At 29.9% G+C, this 19,918-nt stretch overlaps 2 protein-coding genes and 1 pseudogene across 7 annotated transcripts in view; 2 read left to right on the top strand and 1 right to left on the bottom strand.

Annotated features, from left to right (window-relative positions):
* LOC118064844 (agrin-like) overlaps positions 1–9,959 on the top strand; it is a 182,006-nt gene extending 172,047 nt beyond the window's left edge. For 5 of the 6 annotated variants that reach the window (XM_035079735.1, XM_035079734.1, XM_035079732.1 and 2 more), the window contains 10 exons: positions 67–303; positions 2,901–3,095; positions 3,332–3,505; positions 3,964–4,303; positions 4,401–5,678; positions 5,773–6,026; positions 6,123–6,219; positions 6,289–6,405; positions 6,621–6,795; positions 6,902–9,959. In XM_035079735.1, coding sequence (XP_034935626.1) covers positions 67–303; positions 2,901–3,095; positions 3,332–3,505; positions 3,964–4,303; positions 4,401–5,678; positions 5,773–6,026; positions 6,123–6,219; positions 6,289–6,405; positions 6,621–6,795; positions 6,902–7,159 — 3,125 coding nt within the window. In that variant the 3' untranslated portion in view covers positions 7,160–9,959. The remainder of the gene's footprint in view (positions 1–66; positions 304–2,900; positions 3,096–3,331; positions 3,506–3,963; positions 4,304–4,400; positions 5,679–5,772; positions 6,027–6,122; positions 6,220–6,288; positions 6,406–6,620; positions 6,796–6,901) is intronic. The other variant, XM_035079731.1, reaches the window with a different exon arrangement.
* Positions 9,960–10,042: 83 nt separating this feature from the next.
* LOC118064845 (actin-binding Rho-activating protein-like) lies at positions 10,043–12,783 on the bottom strand. Its single transcript, XM_035079736.1, has 4 exons — positions 12,525–12,783; positions 11,181–11,311; positions 10,578–10,827; positions 10,043–10,439 (listed from the first exon to the last, which is right to left on the bottom strand). The coding sequence occupies exons 1-4, from the start codon at positions 12,540–12,542 to the stop codon at positions 10,332–10,334; spliced, it is 507 nt and encodes a 168-aa protein (XP_034935627.1). The 5' UTR covers positions 12,543–12,783; the 3' UTR covers positions 10,043–10,331.
* A 5,717-nt stretch (positions 12,784–18,500) lies between these two features.
* On the top strand, positions 18,501–19,735 carry LOC118064812 (uncharacterized; annotated as a pseudogene).
* Positions 19,736–19,918: the final 183 nt, after the last annotated feature.

The raw sequence follows: 19,918 nt of genomic DNA, 5'->3' as shown, positions 1-19,918 counted from the left end.
CGAAAAGAGCTTAGTTTTTAACAAAGAATTAATAATAGACGAAAATAAATATTTCACAATTTTCAGTGGATGAAAGCCCAATAGTTCCAAAAAGTTGCAACGAATTGGAGTGTTATTCTGGTGGTCACTGTTCAGAAACAGGTAGCCTACATTGCGTTTGTCCGTCAACTTGTCCAGCCGATTTACCTGTAGTACCTGTTTGTGGTAGTGACGGACAGACCTACGATAATGAGTGCGAATTACGTCTTTATGCCTGTCGTCACCAGGCAGACGTAGTAACACAGGCTTTTGGACACTGCAGAGGTGGGTTCACTGAACGTTCGCCTTATAAGCCGCTTTACATCTTTCCCTACTGAATACTACAGCATCTTGGTGTTATGCATCGATGATAAGACCTAATTATATCAAATAAAATCAAGATTAACATCATCTACTAATATAACAACCACTATATTCTATCGACGTCATTATTTACTAAGAATTACCCATCACATGTGATTATTGATTGATTGCATAAACTTGTAAATTCGGAAAAAGAAAAAATTGTTTTAATTAGCAGAAACAGTAGTCAGATAGAAATAAAAGTATCTGAATAATACTGCTGTAATTTGATAATGAAGATAATAAAATTACTCAAGTTTTTACCCATTATACTTACTATATTAATACTTTTCCCACTCATTCGCGATTATTCCGATGCCATATGAATATTTTTTAATTTTTTGTGTTGTGAACACCAATTATTAAGTGTAATTTTTTTTTCTTTATTTCAACGGACAAATATTCAATCTTTTATCAAAAGAGCTGGAATAGAATGCAAATAAAAACACTCTTAAAATAATTGAATTTAAATGTACAACTTCAAAAAAAAAATACATACCTTTTGTTCATTTCATTTTTTGAAAAGTTTTTGTTTACTCCAATTATATATAATACTTTTACAAGTATAATACTTTTTAACGATGAATTCAAAGTTCTAAGGGATAATATCAGGGTCATAGGGGATTGTAGTTTGGAAATTCAGTAAAAATTAAAGCAGAGAAAAAGTTCTAAATCACAACGATGGTTTGATATTTAAATATTTGAAACAACGAAATATTCTACATAAAGTTCAGTTATAAAAAATATTTTTTTTAAGTAGGACATCTAAATTCAATGTGAATCTAAATCTAACAAAAGTTCACGTTAAATGAACTCTTTTTTTAACATTGAGCTTGGAGATAATGTATCTGTTTTTAAAGTTTTTAATTATGATTTTTAAAAATCTTTTACTTTTGATAAAAAAAAAGTTGGATACTTATAGCTTTTAATTAAATTTAAAAAAAATTTAATTATAATTTTTTGTGATATTTTGTACGGTAAGAAATTTTGCGGTCAGCGTAACATCACATAAAGGTAAAAGGTTCATATAAAATCGACGCTTTTACACCTGGGAACATTTGAGATAATTAATTATTCTAGTTACTTTAACATCTAGAGTTTTCTCAAAGTTGATTCACATAAAATAAAAAAAAAACTTGTTAAAGCAATAACTGTTCTACAATAAAAGTAAAGTAATTGTCAATTTCGTATTTAAGTACCGTGTAGATAAAATGACTTATATTGGGAGGCATTTCAAAAACCAACACTTCTTGAAAGACGAAAATAACGGAAATAAACTTTTACCTGACCTCTCTTCTTCCTATTTCCCATTTCGTTTACTTTGGTCTGAAAGCGGAATCTATTAAACTCAATAATCTTTTAGGACATCACTTATTTTCAATAGCGTGCAATCCATCATGATACGTATAAAAGATATACTTTCTCGGTGAGTCAATCTTTGAGAAAAGTTTCTTGTGACTTCGTCTGAGACGGTTCTTCAAGTTAAATATAAATTAGATTTATTAGATGGGGGAACAGTTACTAAAGCACTCAGGAAGGATGAGCAGAAACGGAGAAGAAGGAGTTTGCCAACGAAGTAGTGAACATACTTTTCGTATTTTTCAATTTTATTCGAGTAAGCGAATGACTTTGTAGAATAAAAAAACTAGAGAAATGAAAAAAAAAATGTTGCAAAACAAAAAATGATGAAATCCCACTGAAAGCATATCTTTCCGAAATAAATTAAAATATTTGCTAATGTGCGGAATAATCGAAGCAGAATAAAAATTCAAACTAATTTAATTTTCAGTCTGTCTGATCGTTTTTATTTTATTTCAATTTAAATTATTAGTTGGTTAGATATTACTTTTCATTTCAGCAGCCATATTACTAATTAGAGCATCAAAGCACTAAAATAGTACCAGTTGAATTTTTGTAATAGTGAATAAAGCTTTTATATTTAATAATCATTATATTCATTGGAAGAACTACAACAAAGTTATTTTTTAAACACTTCAAGTATTTTTAATATGCCCTTTATTTCCAATAAATTATTATTTTTTTTACTAAAAAATTTCAATATGTATTTATTATCCCTCTTATGATTATATTACTTGTTGAAAACGAAAAAATCATTACGCATATAATACTCTTGAGTTTATAAATAAATTAATTATGTTTCCTTTATAAAACATGGATTTATAAGTGAATACTTATTTTTTATTCGCATTCTATTTCAATTTCTTAATAGAAAAGAACATCAAGTTTGCACTAAAAGACTTTTAATGATAAGTAGAAAAACTGTTCAATTATATCGAAAACTATGTAGTCCCATTATTAAACTATTTCTGTATTCAACTGTATTTTCACGTTTCCAATTATTAATGAATTGACAGAAAGTTTCGAGTGCTTGTTTACAAACTCCAACGCTAAACTATTAAACTTGAACTCCCTTCCACTACTATACTCGTACAATTCGAATTAAAAGAAGAAAAAAGATCTATTGAGATCGCAAACAACTAAGATTACACTATTTCCAGACTATCCCACATTGAACACGGATTCTCCGGTGAAGAGATTTACAGCTGTCCAGTACACTCAGCCAGCGGCAGCTATTTCACCATTGTCCAAGTCCACGAGGCACCTTCTTGGTCCAGAGCCAGATCCACGCTATTATTACACTCATCGTGCTCAGCAAGAAACCATTACCATTGACCGTGACAATCTTAAACACGGTAAGAAACTCTATTTTTCACGCTTTCAATTATTTAAATCTTCATTCTCATTAGAAAAAACAATGTTTATCAACGTGATACTTGGGTCAGAATAAATAAAAGATTAGAGAACAATAATCAGAAAAGCAATTCTGTGTAATACTGATTTATTAAGTAGAGTTAGTTCTAGTCAGTGACCCTCTAGAGAGTTTGTGTTTCTATAAGATGATTCAATCAAACAAATGATGATGTTACAGGAGTGGCAGCAGCATCAAGGCCCACTCCAGCTACAATTCGAGTTGTAACAGCTCTTCTCGGAGATCTCTGTACAGATGATAGAGATTGTACGATTCCAAATAGCGAATGTGTCAGTGGAGGATGTATTTGCGCAAATGGATTTGCTGAAACGAGTGATCGACAGGAGTGCTTCGGTAAATTCGATTTCTAAATTCAATTCCTAATATTCTAGATGTCCAATTGAGGCTTATTGATTTCTCAAGTAATATTAATGTCTCATTTATTTCAAACAATACATGTAATTACAACAAATTAAAAATTTATAATTTATGATGAGTTTTAACATAATTAGCAATTCTAAATTAATGAACAATATGAATTTCTTTTGAGTTTTTTTTTTATTCAATTAATGAGTAAACATTCAATTTATTATCTATGCGAATTGAATTAATAGAAACTGTAAATTGACATAGATTCACCTGCTAAATTGGCTTTTCAATAATTTAATTCATTGTAATTATTTAATCAAACTTTATTAGTCAGAAAAAATTTATTCATTGATTGATAGAATGAAATATTCAAGTAATTAAAATATTTAAATTAAATTATTTTATTTATTGTACCATTTACAAAATAATGCTTATTTTTTTAGCGAATTATATTTCTGTTACGCCGGCAGAAGAGCTACGAGTCTGTCAATCAAATCCATGTCACACATCAGCAACATGTATTGATTTACCAAGTTCAACGTTTGTGTGTATTTGTTTGCCAAATTACACTGGATTACTTTGTGACGAAGAAATTAATAAACGAGAGTATGAAGTTCCGTCTTTTGATGGCAAAAGTTACGTGAGAATGACTAGATTAAAGGGATATCATCAGTTTAGCATTGAAGTTGAGTTCAAGACTTATGCAGATAACGGCATCATTCTTTACAACCAACAGAAGAATGATGGAACTGGAGATTTTGTTTCCTTGGCAATCGTGAATGGGTAAGAAAATATACTAGGATCTATAATATATAATTTTACAGTAACCATATAAAGTTATAGCTTTATGTATGTAATAAAAATATTTATGTACTTTTAGATACGTGCAATTTCGGTATAATCTCGGAAATGGACCAGTGATATTAACATCATCTGAAAAAGTAACGATGAAAAACTATCACCGAGTTGCAGCTAAACGATATCACAAAGATGGAGTTCTAATTTTTAATGAAGGAGATGATATAGCCGGGCAAAGCCAGGGAATGCTGAAATATTTAGACCTCAATCAAGATACATTTGTTGGTAACGTGCCAACAAATTACAGCCGAGTTTACAAGAATATTGGAACCAGCCAAGGGCTTTTAGGGTGCATTCGTGAGCTAAAAGTCAATGGATTCCTTATAGATCTTCATATAGGTCAGGCCAAAAATGTATTGGAGACTTATCGGGTTAAAGAATGTCGAGAGAATGCCTGCGCCAATTTACCTTGCCAAAATGGCGCCACGTGTCAGCCAATCTTCGAAGAAGATCTCTGCAATGACAGAGAATGTCAATCACCAGTAAAACGAAGTAGAGTCAAGAAGAAAGGGAATCATAATAACGGAATCCAAGTTGTAAAATGTAAAGGACCCAGCTGTAAAATGGTAAAACGTAAACAAAAGCAGAAGAGATCACAGAAACAGAAGAAGAAATCAAAAAAACGATGTGCTGGTCCTGAGTGTGATTATGATTACGATTTAGATTATGATGCAACTTATGAGCACGATAATTATGCAGTTGCTACTTACGAACCTCCGACATATAAATGCATTTGTCCACCTCAGTTTACTGGATTTAATTGTGAAGAATCATTAGACCCTTGTCTGGGAGAACCCTGTCAAAATGGTGCCACTTGTGATATTCTTCCTCAAGGTGGATACGTCTGTAAATGTCCTCCTGGAAGAACAGGAGAGCACTGTGAAATCCTCGATGCTGAGCTTACAGAATTTTTAATTCCACAGTTTAACGAAGATGGATTTCTTGAACTTCCTTGCCTTGAAGGAATCGCTAAAGCATTTTCTATCGAACTTTGGTTTCTTACTCGTGCTCGAGATGGCTTACTTCTTTATAATGGACAACTTAGCAACGGTCGAGGAGACTTTATTAGTCTCAATTTAGTTCACGGTAATTTGGAATTTCGATTTAATCTGGGAAGTGGGATAGCAAACATCACGTCTCCTGATCCTGTCAGTCTTGACACTTGGCACGTCGTCAGAATCGGCAGACTTGGTCGAGAAGGACTTCTTCAGTTAGACGCCGGAACTATCGCTCGAGGTTTTTCTGGCAGTCCATTGACTGAATTAAATTTAGAGATGCCACTATATATAGGTGGTATGAAGTGAGTATAAATTAACATCAATCAATATTTTTATCGTATCAATATATATTGTTATTGAAATAAATTCGAAATATTATTTTTCTTTAAACCTCAGACATTGGCGAGAAGTTCATAAACTAGCAGGAGCTCATACTGGACTCATTGGAGCAGTTCAAAGGCTAATGGTCAATGGTAAAACTTACCAGAATCTCGCCGTCAACTACACTCAACATAACACGGATATCTATGATGGCTTACCATGTCCCAGCAATGAGAATCCTTGTCATAACGGTGGAATCTGTTTACCACTTTTGAACAGCTACCTTTGTAAATGTGCTAGTGGTTACAACGGTTTGCATTGCGAGTTCTGTAAGTTATATTAATGTTATTTATTTTGTTTTCGAGAAACTAAAATAAGCAGCGAACAAACAATGCATTTAACTAATTCATCAAACTCATTTACAGTCATGGGATACGACGTTTCAGGCGGAGAAATATCAGATCAACCTGTAAAATTTAATGGTGACAATTTTCTGCAATTTAAACACCGTTATGGAAGAAGGTGTGTATAACTTATAGTTTTATAATAATTATTAAGTTGTTTAACAACTTCTTCACTAACTTTCTTCAGCACTAACAATACTTTCTCTACTAACACATCTGTTTCGGAGTATTATGATGACTCTTACTCTGATTACGAATTTGAAGAGGAAGATGATTTTAATTATGAAGATTATGATTATACAGAGTAAGTTTTAGTGATGATGTATTAATTTAATTTTATTTGCACATTATAAATCATTTTTTTTGTAGATGACTTACTCTTAAAAGTCTTAATTTTATCGTATGAAATTTATGAGTAACATAAAGCTTCTTTCATCACAGATTTGTAAAATCTGATATAATAAAATAAATGTTTCGCGTTTATATAATTCACAACAATAATTCATTCTATTTTAACAGACGTAAGGGCCAGCAGTCAAATAAATTCGAGCTTAGTCTTCGCACGACCAATTTAGACGGGATGATCGCATGGATTGGACGTGGAAAAATCGAATATCTTACATTATCTTTACACGAGGGATATGTAGTTCTCACCTATAAAGGAAGGAATGATCAAATAACTCTGAGGAGTAGAGTATGTATTTCAATATTACCAGATTAATTTTTTTTTCTTCTTTCTAGTATTTTTTTCTTTCAATAATTTTAATACTTTTCTTATTTTTTTCCTTTTTTTTATCTAGGAAAAAGTCAATGATGGTATATTTCACCACATCAAAGCTGCCCGACGTCGAAAGGCAACGATAATCCAGATAGATGATGAAAACCCAGTAAAAGTATTGACGGAAACGAGTCTTCTAACAACCAATGGGAAATTATTTGTTGGCGGAAAGCCTGGTCATAAAGGAATCAAGGGTTGCGTGACCGACTTTATTGTTGATAGACGAAGATTGCGTTTAGCGAGACGGAAGATCGAATCTTGTCATGATAATGATGTATGATAGTGAGCTTTTTACATTATGGATATGGATATCAACATGATAACGTTAAATATTTCAAAGACTATAGTTGACACATCGTCTATCACATATTCTTTGAGAGTACAATCGACATTTTCAAGAAAGAGGTAATATAAGTTCTACTAAGAAGATTGTTATCATGAAAATGGAGAAAAGTTTTATTTAACAAATTATTTAAATCATAAAAAAGATAAATGAAATACACGAATAAATAAAATATTTAATAAAGTAATCAGCGATGTTTATGAAAAAGTGTGTGGAGATAGAAATAAAATATAAGTGCTACATTTTCATCGAAGGACAATAATATATTTTTAAGCTAAAAGCCGCGATAGGCGATATAAATAAAAAATAAATGTTTAAAACAATGAATAAATATTATTGATAGATAAATGATTATTCATAATTAATGATAATTAAAAATGAAGATAGTAAACGTTTGTGCATTGTGAATCATAAAATACCTTTGATGCAAAAAAATGTCCCACAAGAAACTCTGTTTCTTTTCAGCACAAATCGTTAAATTAGCACACTTATAATATTAATTAATTATTCCAAGACTGATTAATACTGAACAAATTGATTAAATCGGTGTTATGTTTGGGTGTTACGGTAGAGAGATTTAATAATTGTGGATTTTCAAATACATGTATTTTTAAGGACTGTTGATTTATGCCAGTAGATCACATCATTTAATGTAGTCAAGGCTTTTTATAAATCCGCCAGAAATAGAAGAGCATATAAAACGATGATATTATAGTATATAAAAGTAAAAAATACATAATACATTCCATTAAATGGATATCACGAAAGAAAAACCTATATATATATAAATAAATATACATAAATATATATGAGTCGTGTACGTATGTACGTGCAATAAAAAAGAATAATACTAATAATAAGTATAATGGATAGCAATTAACTGTATCACGTGTATAACGAATTAATTGATGAAATGAAAGCATGTGTGATTTGCATGAACGTGCGAAAAATGTCACGATGAATATACTTCACCAAGTGTGTAAATAACTGCAATGTTTAGTCACCATTAGCGAGAAATATTGCGAAAAATTTTCGACCTAATAATCGTTAATAACGACCTAACTCAACAAATGGGCCTTTTAATATTGTTTACGGCTTAATTTAAACTCCAACTGTTCTTCCTTCAGCACAAATAATCTTCTCGAATGATTCTCTATTATCACATCTGCTTACAGAGTGTAAAAACATAATTAATTCATTAATTAATATGAAAGTATCATTTTCGAGCGCACGATGTTAATTATTTTTTATTTTTTTAACTAATAAATACTCACGGTGCGCATTGGCTTCGACTTTCAATCTACATAGATTATAAATAATGTATAATAATCTCTTATGAGAAGCTTGCTATCTAATGTGAAATCATTCTTTTCGATGAAAAAAAAACTGAACCACACACGTCTTGCCATTGGAAATTTCTAAAACGTAAAAAATTATAAAAGACTCAATCTATGGAATATTGTTAGTTCCATACTCTACTGCACAAACTTTTACATAATAAGTTATTTTGTTTCTAAGTTCTAATGTATTCATTCTATAAAGTACTTAGTTTTGTATTATCATGGAAATTTTTACCAAGAGTTATGACTTATTTTTATTAATTAAGGTGTATTTAAGTGTACAAATGAATTATTAATGCTAATGATATTGGTAAAAATTCTCTTGTACTAATATCAATGAACCAATTGATGACTTATTAATAATATGAAATTGTTTGAATGAATTTAATTTCATATGACAAATTTGAATAAAAAAAGCCGTCGAAAGCAATTTTACATATCTAATTTTAAGATAAAATTTTTTGGGATCTTTATTTCCCAACATTTATTACGTATCTATCACATATCGGATAAAATACTTCAAACATATCGTCCAGTAACATTGGTTTCTGAAAATTGGAAAAATAACGCTGGAGTGAAGATAATAGATATAATAAACTAATGATACTCCAGTATTTATTTTAATTAATACTTAAATAGTTAATGATTCATCTGTAATGTCTAAATTGTAAAATGAATCACTGTAATTTGTTCAAAGCGTGTGTGTTTATCATTTCTTTACTAAAGCTTACCTCTAGACTAAATAAAAGTTGTCAAGGCTAGCCGTAAAAATACCCATCGTGAAAGTCTGTTCTACACATTCTGAAAAAATATTGTTATCTGCTGAAATAAAGTACAATTTTACCCTCCCATTTATTTAATTTTCCATGGGGATGTTTTGCTCTTCTCCTCAATGAGTAAAAGGGAAACAAGAAAGTGGAAAAGAAGAGAGAAAGAGATAAAATTATTGACCTTTATAAACTCCAAGTCCGATTTGAGCTTCACTCCTTTGATATAAAGATGAAAATAATGAAAGAAAATTTTTTTAAAAACAAAGACCATGAGCATCTTTTAAATCCCAATTAAAAGATGCCTTCGCGCGAAGTTAGAATGGATAAGAGTAAGATTGTACCAATAAAATATCGCGATTGTGATTGATTTTACTGGGTTATAACTGCCAATTTCTAGATAGAAAATAATTATCACGTGGTTGAATATTTTTTGAATATTGAAAATTTAAGAATTTAAGGTAATCTACACCTAGACCTTAATTAAGTTACTCGCGCGAGGGTTTTCCACTTAATTAAGTTTTTTACATTCATACTATTTTACCATAACTACTATGTTCAAAATCTATTGGAGCTATATTATGTAATAAAAATGCGCAATGTAAAGTGACTGTATATAAATATATAAATTATGCGACAAATTTAGTGTACTATTGTTGCCTTATTTTATGATCTTAAAACCTTTATAAAGAGATAACTGATAAGCCAAGAAATGTAAGAACCATCATAAAAATTTATTTTACGTACTCTCAAGTGTATCACATACATATTCCAGTAATATCTTATTTTAAACAGTATTTACAGCTGTAAGATATATAAAACACTCATTCATACTTTCTATGACACATTCTTATTTTATCGAACATCAATAAAAAAATTAATTTACTCTCCTAATAAATTATACCGTGTCTCAACTAGACAAGTTTAACTAATCAATAACATACATTAGGATCATTTAATAATACCAATTTATTTTAAATTAAATATTTGAATATTTTTTCGTCATTGACCCATTGTCTCACGTCTTGAATCTTCTATTCTTTGCTTCAACGTTTGCCTTATTTCTGAAATGGGTTTGACGAGGAAAACTGGAACATCATCATCTCGTCTCTATAACAGTAATTAAAGTTTATATATAGAAATAATCCAATTAAAATCAATACTTAGGACAAAATTGATTTTTTAGGATTTCACATAATACTTGATATTATATAATGATGGATCAATTGAATAAATTGTCTTATTTACCTGAAAGAGACATTCACCCTCAAACTCGACGAATCCTTGTTTTCTGGCTCTCAGCAATAATCCCACACATTTGTCACTAATTGCGACATAAATGTTGAACAAATCACCGAATCTAATAGCGGTTATTTCCGGCTGATCTCTGCAGGGCTGTCCATTTTGATATATTACATCACAGAGTTCTAAGATTTCTTTAAGGATGTGAGCTGTAGCTTTGCGTCCCCGAATATCAGACTGTGATCCTGCAGCAGGTCTATGAAAATTCAAGTAAAAAAAATTTATTTCTGAAGAAAAAAAACTTGTAAGAAAAAATTCATCTTTATAATTTGCGACGTCAGCTCTTGCGACTAAATAGTTAACGAGCATGAAATTTAAAAGAGATTCACTTCTTAATGAAATAGTTGGCTCGGATTCAACTAGCAAAAATTAGATACCTTCCGTACACAATACAATTGACAGATGAAATTATATAGGTGGGATTTTTTAGTCAATAATACTTTTTTTGTGATGTAATAACAAGTAATGCTTTCTGTTATAATCATAATTTCATCGTCTAATCTATGTACATATTTATTATTAAATTGATTGTTTATTTTTTGCTCTTACCTGCCATATTCTTCTTTAGAGAATTTGGGTCTTTCTAAATTCATACCAGTTGTAAAGGGATTTCGACTTTGACTGGAGATATGATTGTTGGCTTGCCGGTTGAACAATGCCACTTTATCACTCAATGACTCCTGAATCACAGAAATGACGATATTTTTTTTGAGTTTTAACTTATTATCATCAGATTTTTCATCCACAGATTTTAAACATAAATCCAAGGGAACAATTAAAGCCATATCAATACACTTTGTTCAAGTAAAATTATCCCTTGGACATTTTAAGCTTTAATTTTTAGTAACTTGGGAGAAAACCACCAGTATTTTTCAAATTTGACAACAAGAGTGTCTTCAAAAGCCAACTGACTTTTTTCAATTACACGTGTTTAAATCGAATATCTTTAGGGCTTCTAAGCTTCCACATTGACCTAGAACTTGTGACTGATGAAACATTAACAAAATCGATTAAATCAAAGTATTATCCAGTACAATTATATTAAAGTATTTTAATAAACTACCTACAATGAAAATATGTAATAAAAGAGTGCAGAAAAATGTTTTGTTTTATTAACTCTTAATCACTCGCGCAAAATATTTTTATGAGCTATCAGACGGATATGAAACAGCCGAAGCTTCAAAGTTGATTTACAGAATGAATCACGTCATTCTTTGATTTACGTAGGTCATTCAAGTAGATCCCCATTTGGACGAAGGAATTTTGGATCTACTCCAAGTTACCAGACTGTGGATGAGTCTGACCATAAAAGACACATTAATGGCATCTTGACAAGTTTTTATCTACACTATATCATTCACTACATCTATTTGACACGTGATTGCTGCACGAGATTTGTTATTATGTGTTATATACATTAGTCAGCACAATCATTCATTATTTGTTATTATGTGTTATATACATCAGGAAGCAGAATCATTCATTATTTGTTATTTCTTATGATAAATTGAGTAACCTATGATAATTAACGTTGATAATAAGAAGATTTATTCAATGTCCAAGTTGATAATTAATTAGCTGGCAAAAGAAAATTTATTGATGACTTTTATTACATCATTTCGCATTATTTTAAGCCACTATTCTAGTCGATCACAATATTGATTGATAGAAAAAAGTCTGTTTTTCATTGACAAGTAAATTAAAAATTTACTCGACATACATTGTATTTTTTTTTTACTTTAACAGAGATACTGTTTGAATTGGAATTAAATTTTATTAATATTCATTAATGCCAATAAAAAATAAATAGTGCCAGTTAATGTATTTACTCTTTATTATTCATCAAGAGGCATAGAATTAAAAAATATCTAAGTATCTAAGATCAATACTCACAAACATTACCGATGACATCTTGGACGGTTTATTGTATTACCAAAAGAATATCGATCCCACAATTAATTAAACAGAGAAAATACTGAAGTAAACTTAGTTAAATATTAATGGAATAAACAATAAAATGTAATAAAAAATTGATATATAAAATTAAATAGAAAGACTATTTGTTTTGTCTTTGAACTAGATTGTTAATAGTCCAACACCATTGAATGTGCTTACTCGAGACACAACTCGTGAATACTTCATCGCGACGTTGAGCGTCTTTTTATAACACGCTGAGTATTGCAGTAAAATGGTCTTCACAAAATACGGAGACTTTGAACTCCCCTCCCGCAAAATATTTCCACCTTCTTCTGGTGCTTTTTCGAGCCAATTCAATTCAATCTTTATCTTTGATTAGTTGCCAAACGAAAAAGCTCGACGATCTTTTCCGGAAGCAATAGTTCATTTCACAGCAGGAAATAACACCTTGTGATTCCATTCAACTAAATTTTATTATTTAATGAAATATAAATTACTTTGGTGTGATTTCAGCATTTAACTTAATTACTAGAAAAGCATGACCGGAAAATTTAAATGACTCAAGACAGAGAAGTGAAAAAAACTTTTCATCTTAATTTTTTCATGTTTATATATGGTGGAGCAGAATATTAGTCAACTTTGTTTGAAAAAGAAGAAATTTATTGCACCTTCGCCAATTATGAACGTAATAACACGTGCAAATCATGTGAATAAGGCTTATATTTTACTTTATTTGTGATGAGTGATATGTTGACAAGTTATTAATTATAAAAAAAAATACTATATGAGATATTAAAACCACATATTTATAAAATAGTTACAATTGAAACATCTAAACAAAGCTCAGAAGTACAAGAATTTCAGATAGTCTAAAAAGAACATACTCATAAGTTGATAAGCTACATCAAACTGTGCAGCACCTTAATGCCAGAATATTCTTAGCTCTTATTTTTTAATTAACTCATTAAAAACACCTCGTTTATTATAATAAAATGACTCTACAGCTTTACTCATCAGCTTTTAGCTACCTCACCATATTTTAAAATAGTTCATTTTCCATCTTATTAAATAAAATAAATATACTCCAAGTTGGAGATCTCCCTCAGGAATTATGTAATGACCTATCAAGCTCTGATTAGTATTATCCAACCACTTGTACAAGCATAAACAGTAATTAATGATATGAAAATTTGATTCAAACTAATGAGAACTAGTATGGTTAAATAATTCTACTTATCACCACTTATTTATATTTTTTTGAAAAGATGTCCTTTAAAGGGGCGTTTTGTATACAATACTAGAATCTTAGTATTTTATGTTTGGCCGGAAGTCTGAAATTAGATTTTGTTTACGTCGTCTACGTTTGAATGAATGAGACGTCATTACTTGGTTCACTATAGTGGTAATTCACATTCTTCGGAGGTAGACTCATGTGAAAAAGCATTCGCTTGTGATCCTAAATTTATCTTGAACACTCAGAACTTGAGTTTCCGATAAACGTTTGTAATCAAAAAGAATCATTTTTCTTCCGTCATGACGAGGTTAAATCTCATCTTTGACACTTGATATTTTTTCTCAATCATCATGTTCCGTCATGAAGGCCAATACCAGTTAATTTTAGATCAACCATAAGCTTGATGAATTTACTATGAGGTGGATTATTTCTCTAAAGTAAGCTTTTAGATGAAAAAATGTTGTTATTAAATTAGTGATACATAAAAATGCAAAGTATGGAAGCTTGATTCTATTTATGTATGAATCATAAATAATATATACACCTACATCTACAAATAATGGCGATCATAATTTTCCTCGCGTTAGGAAATCGCTGTCATTCTTACAACCCTCTGTCCCTCACACTGCCGGACACTTTTGGCACATTTCAGAGAATTTCTGGGTAATTAAGCGAAACCGCGCAGAGACTCCAAGATTACTCAACGTCGTGAAACTGACTCATAATGCTGGTGGAATGTCGGTACAATTTTGCTTTATATTAAACCCATGAAAAATCCCTTCAATTATGACTAAATTTATTTATTTATACTTTTTATTACATTCTTTCTCTAAGCCTTGAGATAAAACATTGATCTGATATTTTTAATGTCACTAATGAATTTGAAACGAAGGACAAATACCGAGGACGTTGAAGCAAATATTGCACTGACATTCCTATAACTTATATTGGCGCCTAATCTCTTTTGAACTTTCAGAATTTTTCCAATAATAATATTTACGCTAAAGGATTACTTGGAACAGAAAAAAAAAATTAAATAAAAGATATTTTTGTAAATAAGTAGAAGAATTTTTTTAAAGCACCATTGGAGCCCAACTAAAATTCAATGAATTATAAATTTTTCATCATCAAGAAAGCTCTTTAATTAAATAAATAACATATAAATCACATCACCAAAGTAAACAAACTTAAAATCAATGGCACGTGGAAATGAATTTATGAAATTCTTGGGCCTTCAGCCAACTATAATCAGACAATAAAATTTATTAATGTTAATAAATATACTTATTTATATATTATAAATATTACCAGCTTCATCATGTATTTAACATAAAAATTACCGAATTTTCCAAAACAATGCCATGAGAATGCATTCAGATGCAGATTTGGTAGTTATTAGTCATACAAATGTCATATCTCAGCTGTCATATCTACCAGATGATTAATGTTTTGATAGTGAGTGCCAAAAAAGCTGACAAAGATGATACAAAAATTTATTTAAATAATGCAAAAAATCAACAAATCGAATAATTACTTATTTTCGATAATTTATTTATTACCAAAAATGGCATGATATCAAGTATTTACTAATGGTATCCTATTAATTATCATCTGAATAAAAGAGATGTATGATTAAAACGTGATATGAAATTTGAAGTTACGCTCAAATTGATAAACAAGAACTATCAGTTTGCTTCCATCAGAAAATAAGAGCGCAACAGACATTCAAATGTCAAAAGATTCAAGTAATTCTTCAAGGTAATGCATTCATTATTGATAAACTAAAGTATTTATTGATCTGAAGTCTCATTACGGACGCAGAATGCATTTTGAGTATGATTTTATCAAATTTAGAGATGTGAAGTCTTGATGAAAATCCGGTTATTTGGAGCATACTAATTTATTTCCGACCTCATCGTCACACTACTGCATTCCAAAGGAACAACCAACAGATACACCAAACAGGGAAGCATCTGTCTAAATTTTGAATCAGCTGACGTCAATTCATCGTTGAAATAAATAACTTTTATAGAAGACAGTCAATTTATATCGCGAAAAATATCCAAATATATAAACTCGATGTTTGTTTCTAGCAATTTTAGATTCAGACTTTTGGTATTTTGTTTACATCATAAATAAGATTATGTCAATAATGAGAATCTTATGAGTAACAGACACTAAAATAAAGTCAGGTAGCTAATAATATACTTGGAGAATGTGAAATTGCACTAAACAGTTAGATTGAGATGATCTTTTTGAAACAGAAATATTTTGATTTCTCATAAATGAGTTGATTTTCAATAAAATCATTTAATCTTGATGATAAATTGAGTTTTAAGTCGCCAAGAGTTGAAGAATGATAACATTTTATAAATTTTAATCAATAATTGTTTCATATTTCACAAGTCATAAAAAATATAACAAACATTTAGAAGTCGTTGAACTATTCTTGATGATTAGCACCAAATTGCTAAAGACATAACATAACATCGAAACTTTTCAAGCACATTTAACTATGAATTCTATGTTAGTTCAACATGTCAAAAGCTTTGGGTTATTATATGATAAATCTAAGCTCGCTGCGTCATTTTCACCGTGCTTTTTGTAATGGTTTTAGAAATCCAAACATCTGTGACCTCGACACGTTACCAAGGGCTAGCGTTTGCTCCGTGGCTTGATATTTCCTCATGCACGAGTAACTCAATGTGGGTGTCTGGCTGCCCAAGTGACAAAGATAAGTGGAAAGAGACTTGTTCTACTAAATCCAAATGTCTAAGGACAATTTTTAATTTTGGGAGTCATTTAACATGGAAAGCAGCTCATTAGTTACTTTAATTTAAGGTAAATCAATCAACTGGTGGAATAATGTTGTATCTTTGTATATACCAACTCATTAAAATTATTGGAACATTATGACTTTGTTTAAATTATTAAATTGTAATAATTACAAATTTTCTTGTTATCTTTTTTAATTCAAGTAATTAAATATTACGACACAGAAATACAGTACGTGGCATTACGTTTGAATAGATATTTCATTTGTATTTTTAAACGTTGAAAACTTACTTAACAAAAGAAATAATTTTTATCAACAGAAATATATCTAACTGACGGCTATGTTGTAATTTTCAGTGGTAGATATATTTAGATTTGATTAAAAATATAAAAATTAAGATATCAGAAATATTAAAACTCTTGAGTAATAATAAATTTAAAAAATTGGCGTAATCAAGAAAAATGTTAAAAATTTTAAGTACTATGTCAATTCTGCTTCTGGTAGAAGTTTCTGGAATGGAAATTCCATTCATTTTGAGTATACAAGATTTACTCAATACTTCTAACAATATAAAAAGCATAGCGGATGAAAATTTACCTGTTGAAAGTTTATTGTCGAATAATTCTCAACTAAGTGAAGCATTAGATTTAATTGATGGTCTGAAAGAAAAAATTGTAGGATTCGAAAATCAATTACCATTTGAAGTAGAAGTTATGAGTAATAAGTTCGATACAAACACACGACAAAAGATTGAGAGATTATATCTTCGCCTAATGAGACTTGATTACACTTATGAAACGTTTTTGAGTGAAATTGACCAAATTACTGATTTCGATAAAGAAACATTGCAACTTTTGTATGAGAGTTTATCCTCTATGGGAAGAACTAGTGTTCAAAAAGATCTATCTCAATTGTATGAAATAGTTGTACCATCAGAAGATTATACTCTATGGGAGATATTACAGATGTATCGAGAAGTAAATTTATAATTTGCAATCATTAATGATGGTGATAAATAATTCTTTATTAATTAAAAACTCTGATTTCGATTATTATAGAAAGTGAAGACTACAGAAGTATGTAATATGAAAGAATCATATCAATATCAGATATTCAGATTGTATAAAATTATCATATTGGCGGAATTAAAAGGGCTTATCATAAATACGTACCTTTTCAAGACATATTTTTCATCACTAAATGGTTTAAGTCAACAACATATAATATTTTAAAATTTATGAGAAAAATTTTTAGTATATCAAAGTGAATTCAACTGTAATTTGTACTTTTTCAGTTAATATTGTTGATCTTGTTGAAAGAGCCCAGGGTGATTTTGTTAGAAGAATAAGTCAGTATTTAGAAGCCATCCAAAAAGTGATGTCCGTCATAAGTAGAGAAATTTATTTATGTGATTCTTCATCATGTGACCCAGGTATAACGAATAAAAATGAACAAGAAAAGTTAAAATGTTGATATATTATTGAAAATTATATAATTTTAGGTGAAGATTATTTAGAACTAGAAGGGTTGTTCACAGCATATGTAATAAGTGAATATGAATACGGTAGTTTTGAAGATATTTGTATTAATAGTTGTGACGGTTTTCGTAGTTTCTTACATAGACGTTGCTATAATAACAATGGTCAAGAATTCTGTACTAATCATAAATGTGCTGGGTTGGTACACAATTGTCAGAAAATCGGAGGAAGAGTAGACCTTTGTGAAGAAGTGATTAAATCAAAATAATACCATTAATGCTTTTAATCTTCAAATATAAAATACTTATCACGTTATGTTGTAGGATCCAAGTTCTTTGAAACGTTACCGTTATGTAAAATCTAATGATAAAAACAAATTGTATGGAAAATGGAGTAATTGTAACAATGGGAAATTCGCAATATTAGACACATTCTGGTACAGAGACAATCAGTGCGATGTGTGTATGTGTCAATGTTCTCAAAATATTGCTTCATCACAAGCTATTAGAACTTTCAGCTTACGTCCTCAAATTTCCAACATTAATGAAAATAAGTATGATTATAATTTATAGAGAAGGTAGGATTACGGTCTCATCTTTAATATTATCCATCCGTTTATTTTGCGAGCACGGTGTGTCTTTTATCTGCTAACCCACAAATATATTGAAAAATAACTTCTTGGCAATAAGCAGAAACTTCGAAAAGTGACAATTGATGATAATTTAACAGAATGAAATGTCATTCAGCAAAAACAAAAAGTGTCCCATAATCCTACCTTCTCCTCTAATTATAACTTACATCTAATCGATCGTCTAATTTTTATGATGTTTATTTTTAGAGTAGTGTCGAATTTTCGATTTGTCTTGAAAGATAATATGATTCACATACAGATTGAAGAATCCCCACTACAAAAATATGGCCACGTCGATAGAAGAAATTTATTGTGGGTTCCTTTGGACAATTTTAGAGCAATGAGTAAAAATAAATCCATTTCTTTAAAAGAAAACATAGATTTTGCAACAGTTTCGGATGAATCACCTTTGATGAACCTTGATGAAATATCAGCTGGGCCTTACTATGTTCTTACTGGAGTACAATTAAATCGTGAAAAAGAAACTAATGCCATTTAATTGGAAATCTATGTAACACCTTTTGATTTTGCTTCTGGACAATTAAACCCTACTGAAGATAATCCATCAATTTGGCTAACATCAATGACTCAACCAAACCCTCCTTCCGAATATTTGCAAAAAAGGTTTCTATTTTACCTTATTATGTAAAGAATAAATTAAAGTAAACTGTTGCATTACATAAATGATTTTATCTTCTTTGTAGGAAAGAGAGTAAACATGGTGGATATGTTTATACATATGAACAAGAAAAAAACATTCCGGATGTAAAACCGAATCAATTTGTAAAATTCCAACAATCCTCTCTTGATTCTGATGCTGGGCAAAGTACCATTCCCTTCTTGGATGCAAGACCTATTTTAGATGACAAAATTAATCCTAATACTATGGGACTTTCTGGGGTTGGTATTATTCATCGGAAGAATGATAAGTTTGCAGGATTACTAGCCCTGAAAGCATTGACCATTGATTTATCCAATTATATAGATACTAATATAAGTGAAGACCAGATTGATTATTATGAACAGTTATCACCATTGCCTTTAAAATACAATGACTTGATTCAATGAATTATAATTTTTTTTAAATCATCAAAAGCTTGTATATATAGTGAAATTATATACCTTAAATGTTATGACTAAATTTAAACTTGTTTTCTTTACTATTATTAATATTAATATTTGATGTCAGATGCTTTTATCATCGATTGTAACGAATATTTATCAAATTATTCTATATATGTAGTTAACCGA

This window comes from Chelonus insularis, unplaced genomic scaffold (assembly GCF_013357705.1).
Source record: "Chelonus insularis isolate UGA/USDA-ARS -01 unplaced genomic scaffold, ASM1335770v1 contig_25_pilon, whole genome shotgun sequence".
Classification (NCBI taxonomy): Eukaryota; Metazoa; Arthropoda; class Insecta; order Hymenoptera; family Braconidae; genus Chelonus; species Chelonus insularis.
Note: the sequence above shows the minus strand (reverse complement) of the source record. Positions and strands in the feature narration are given on the sequence as shown.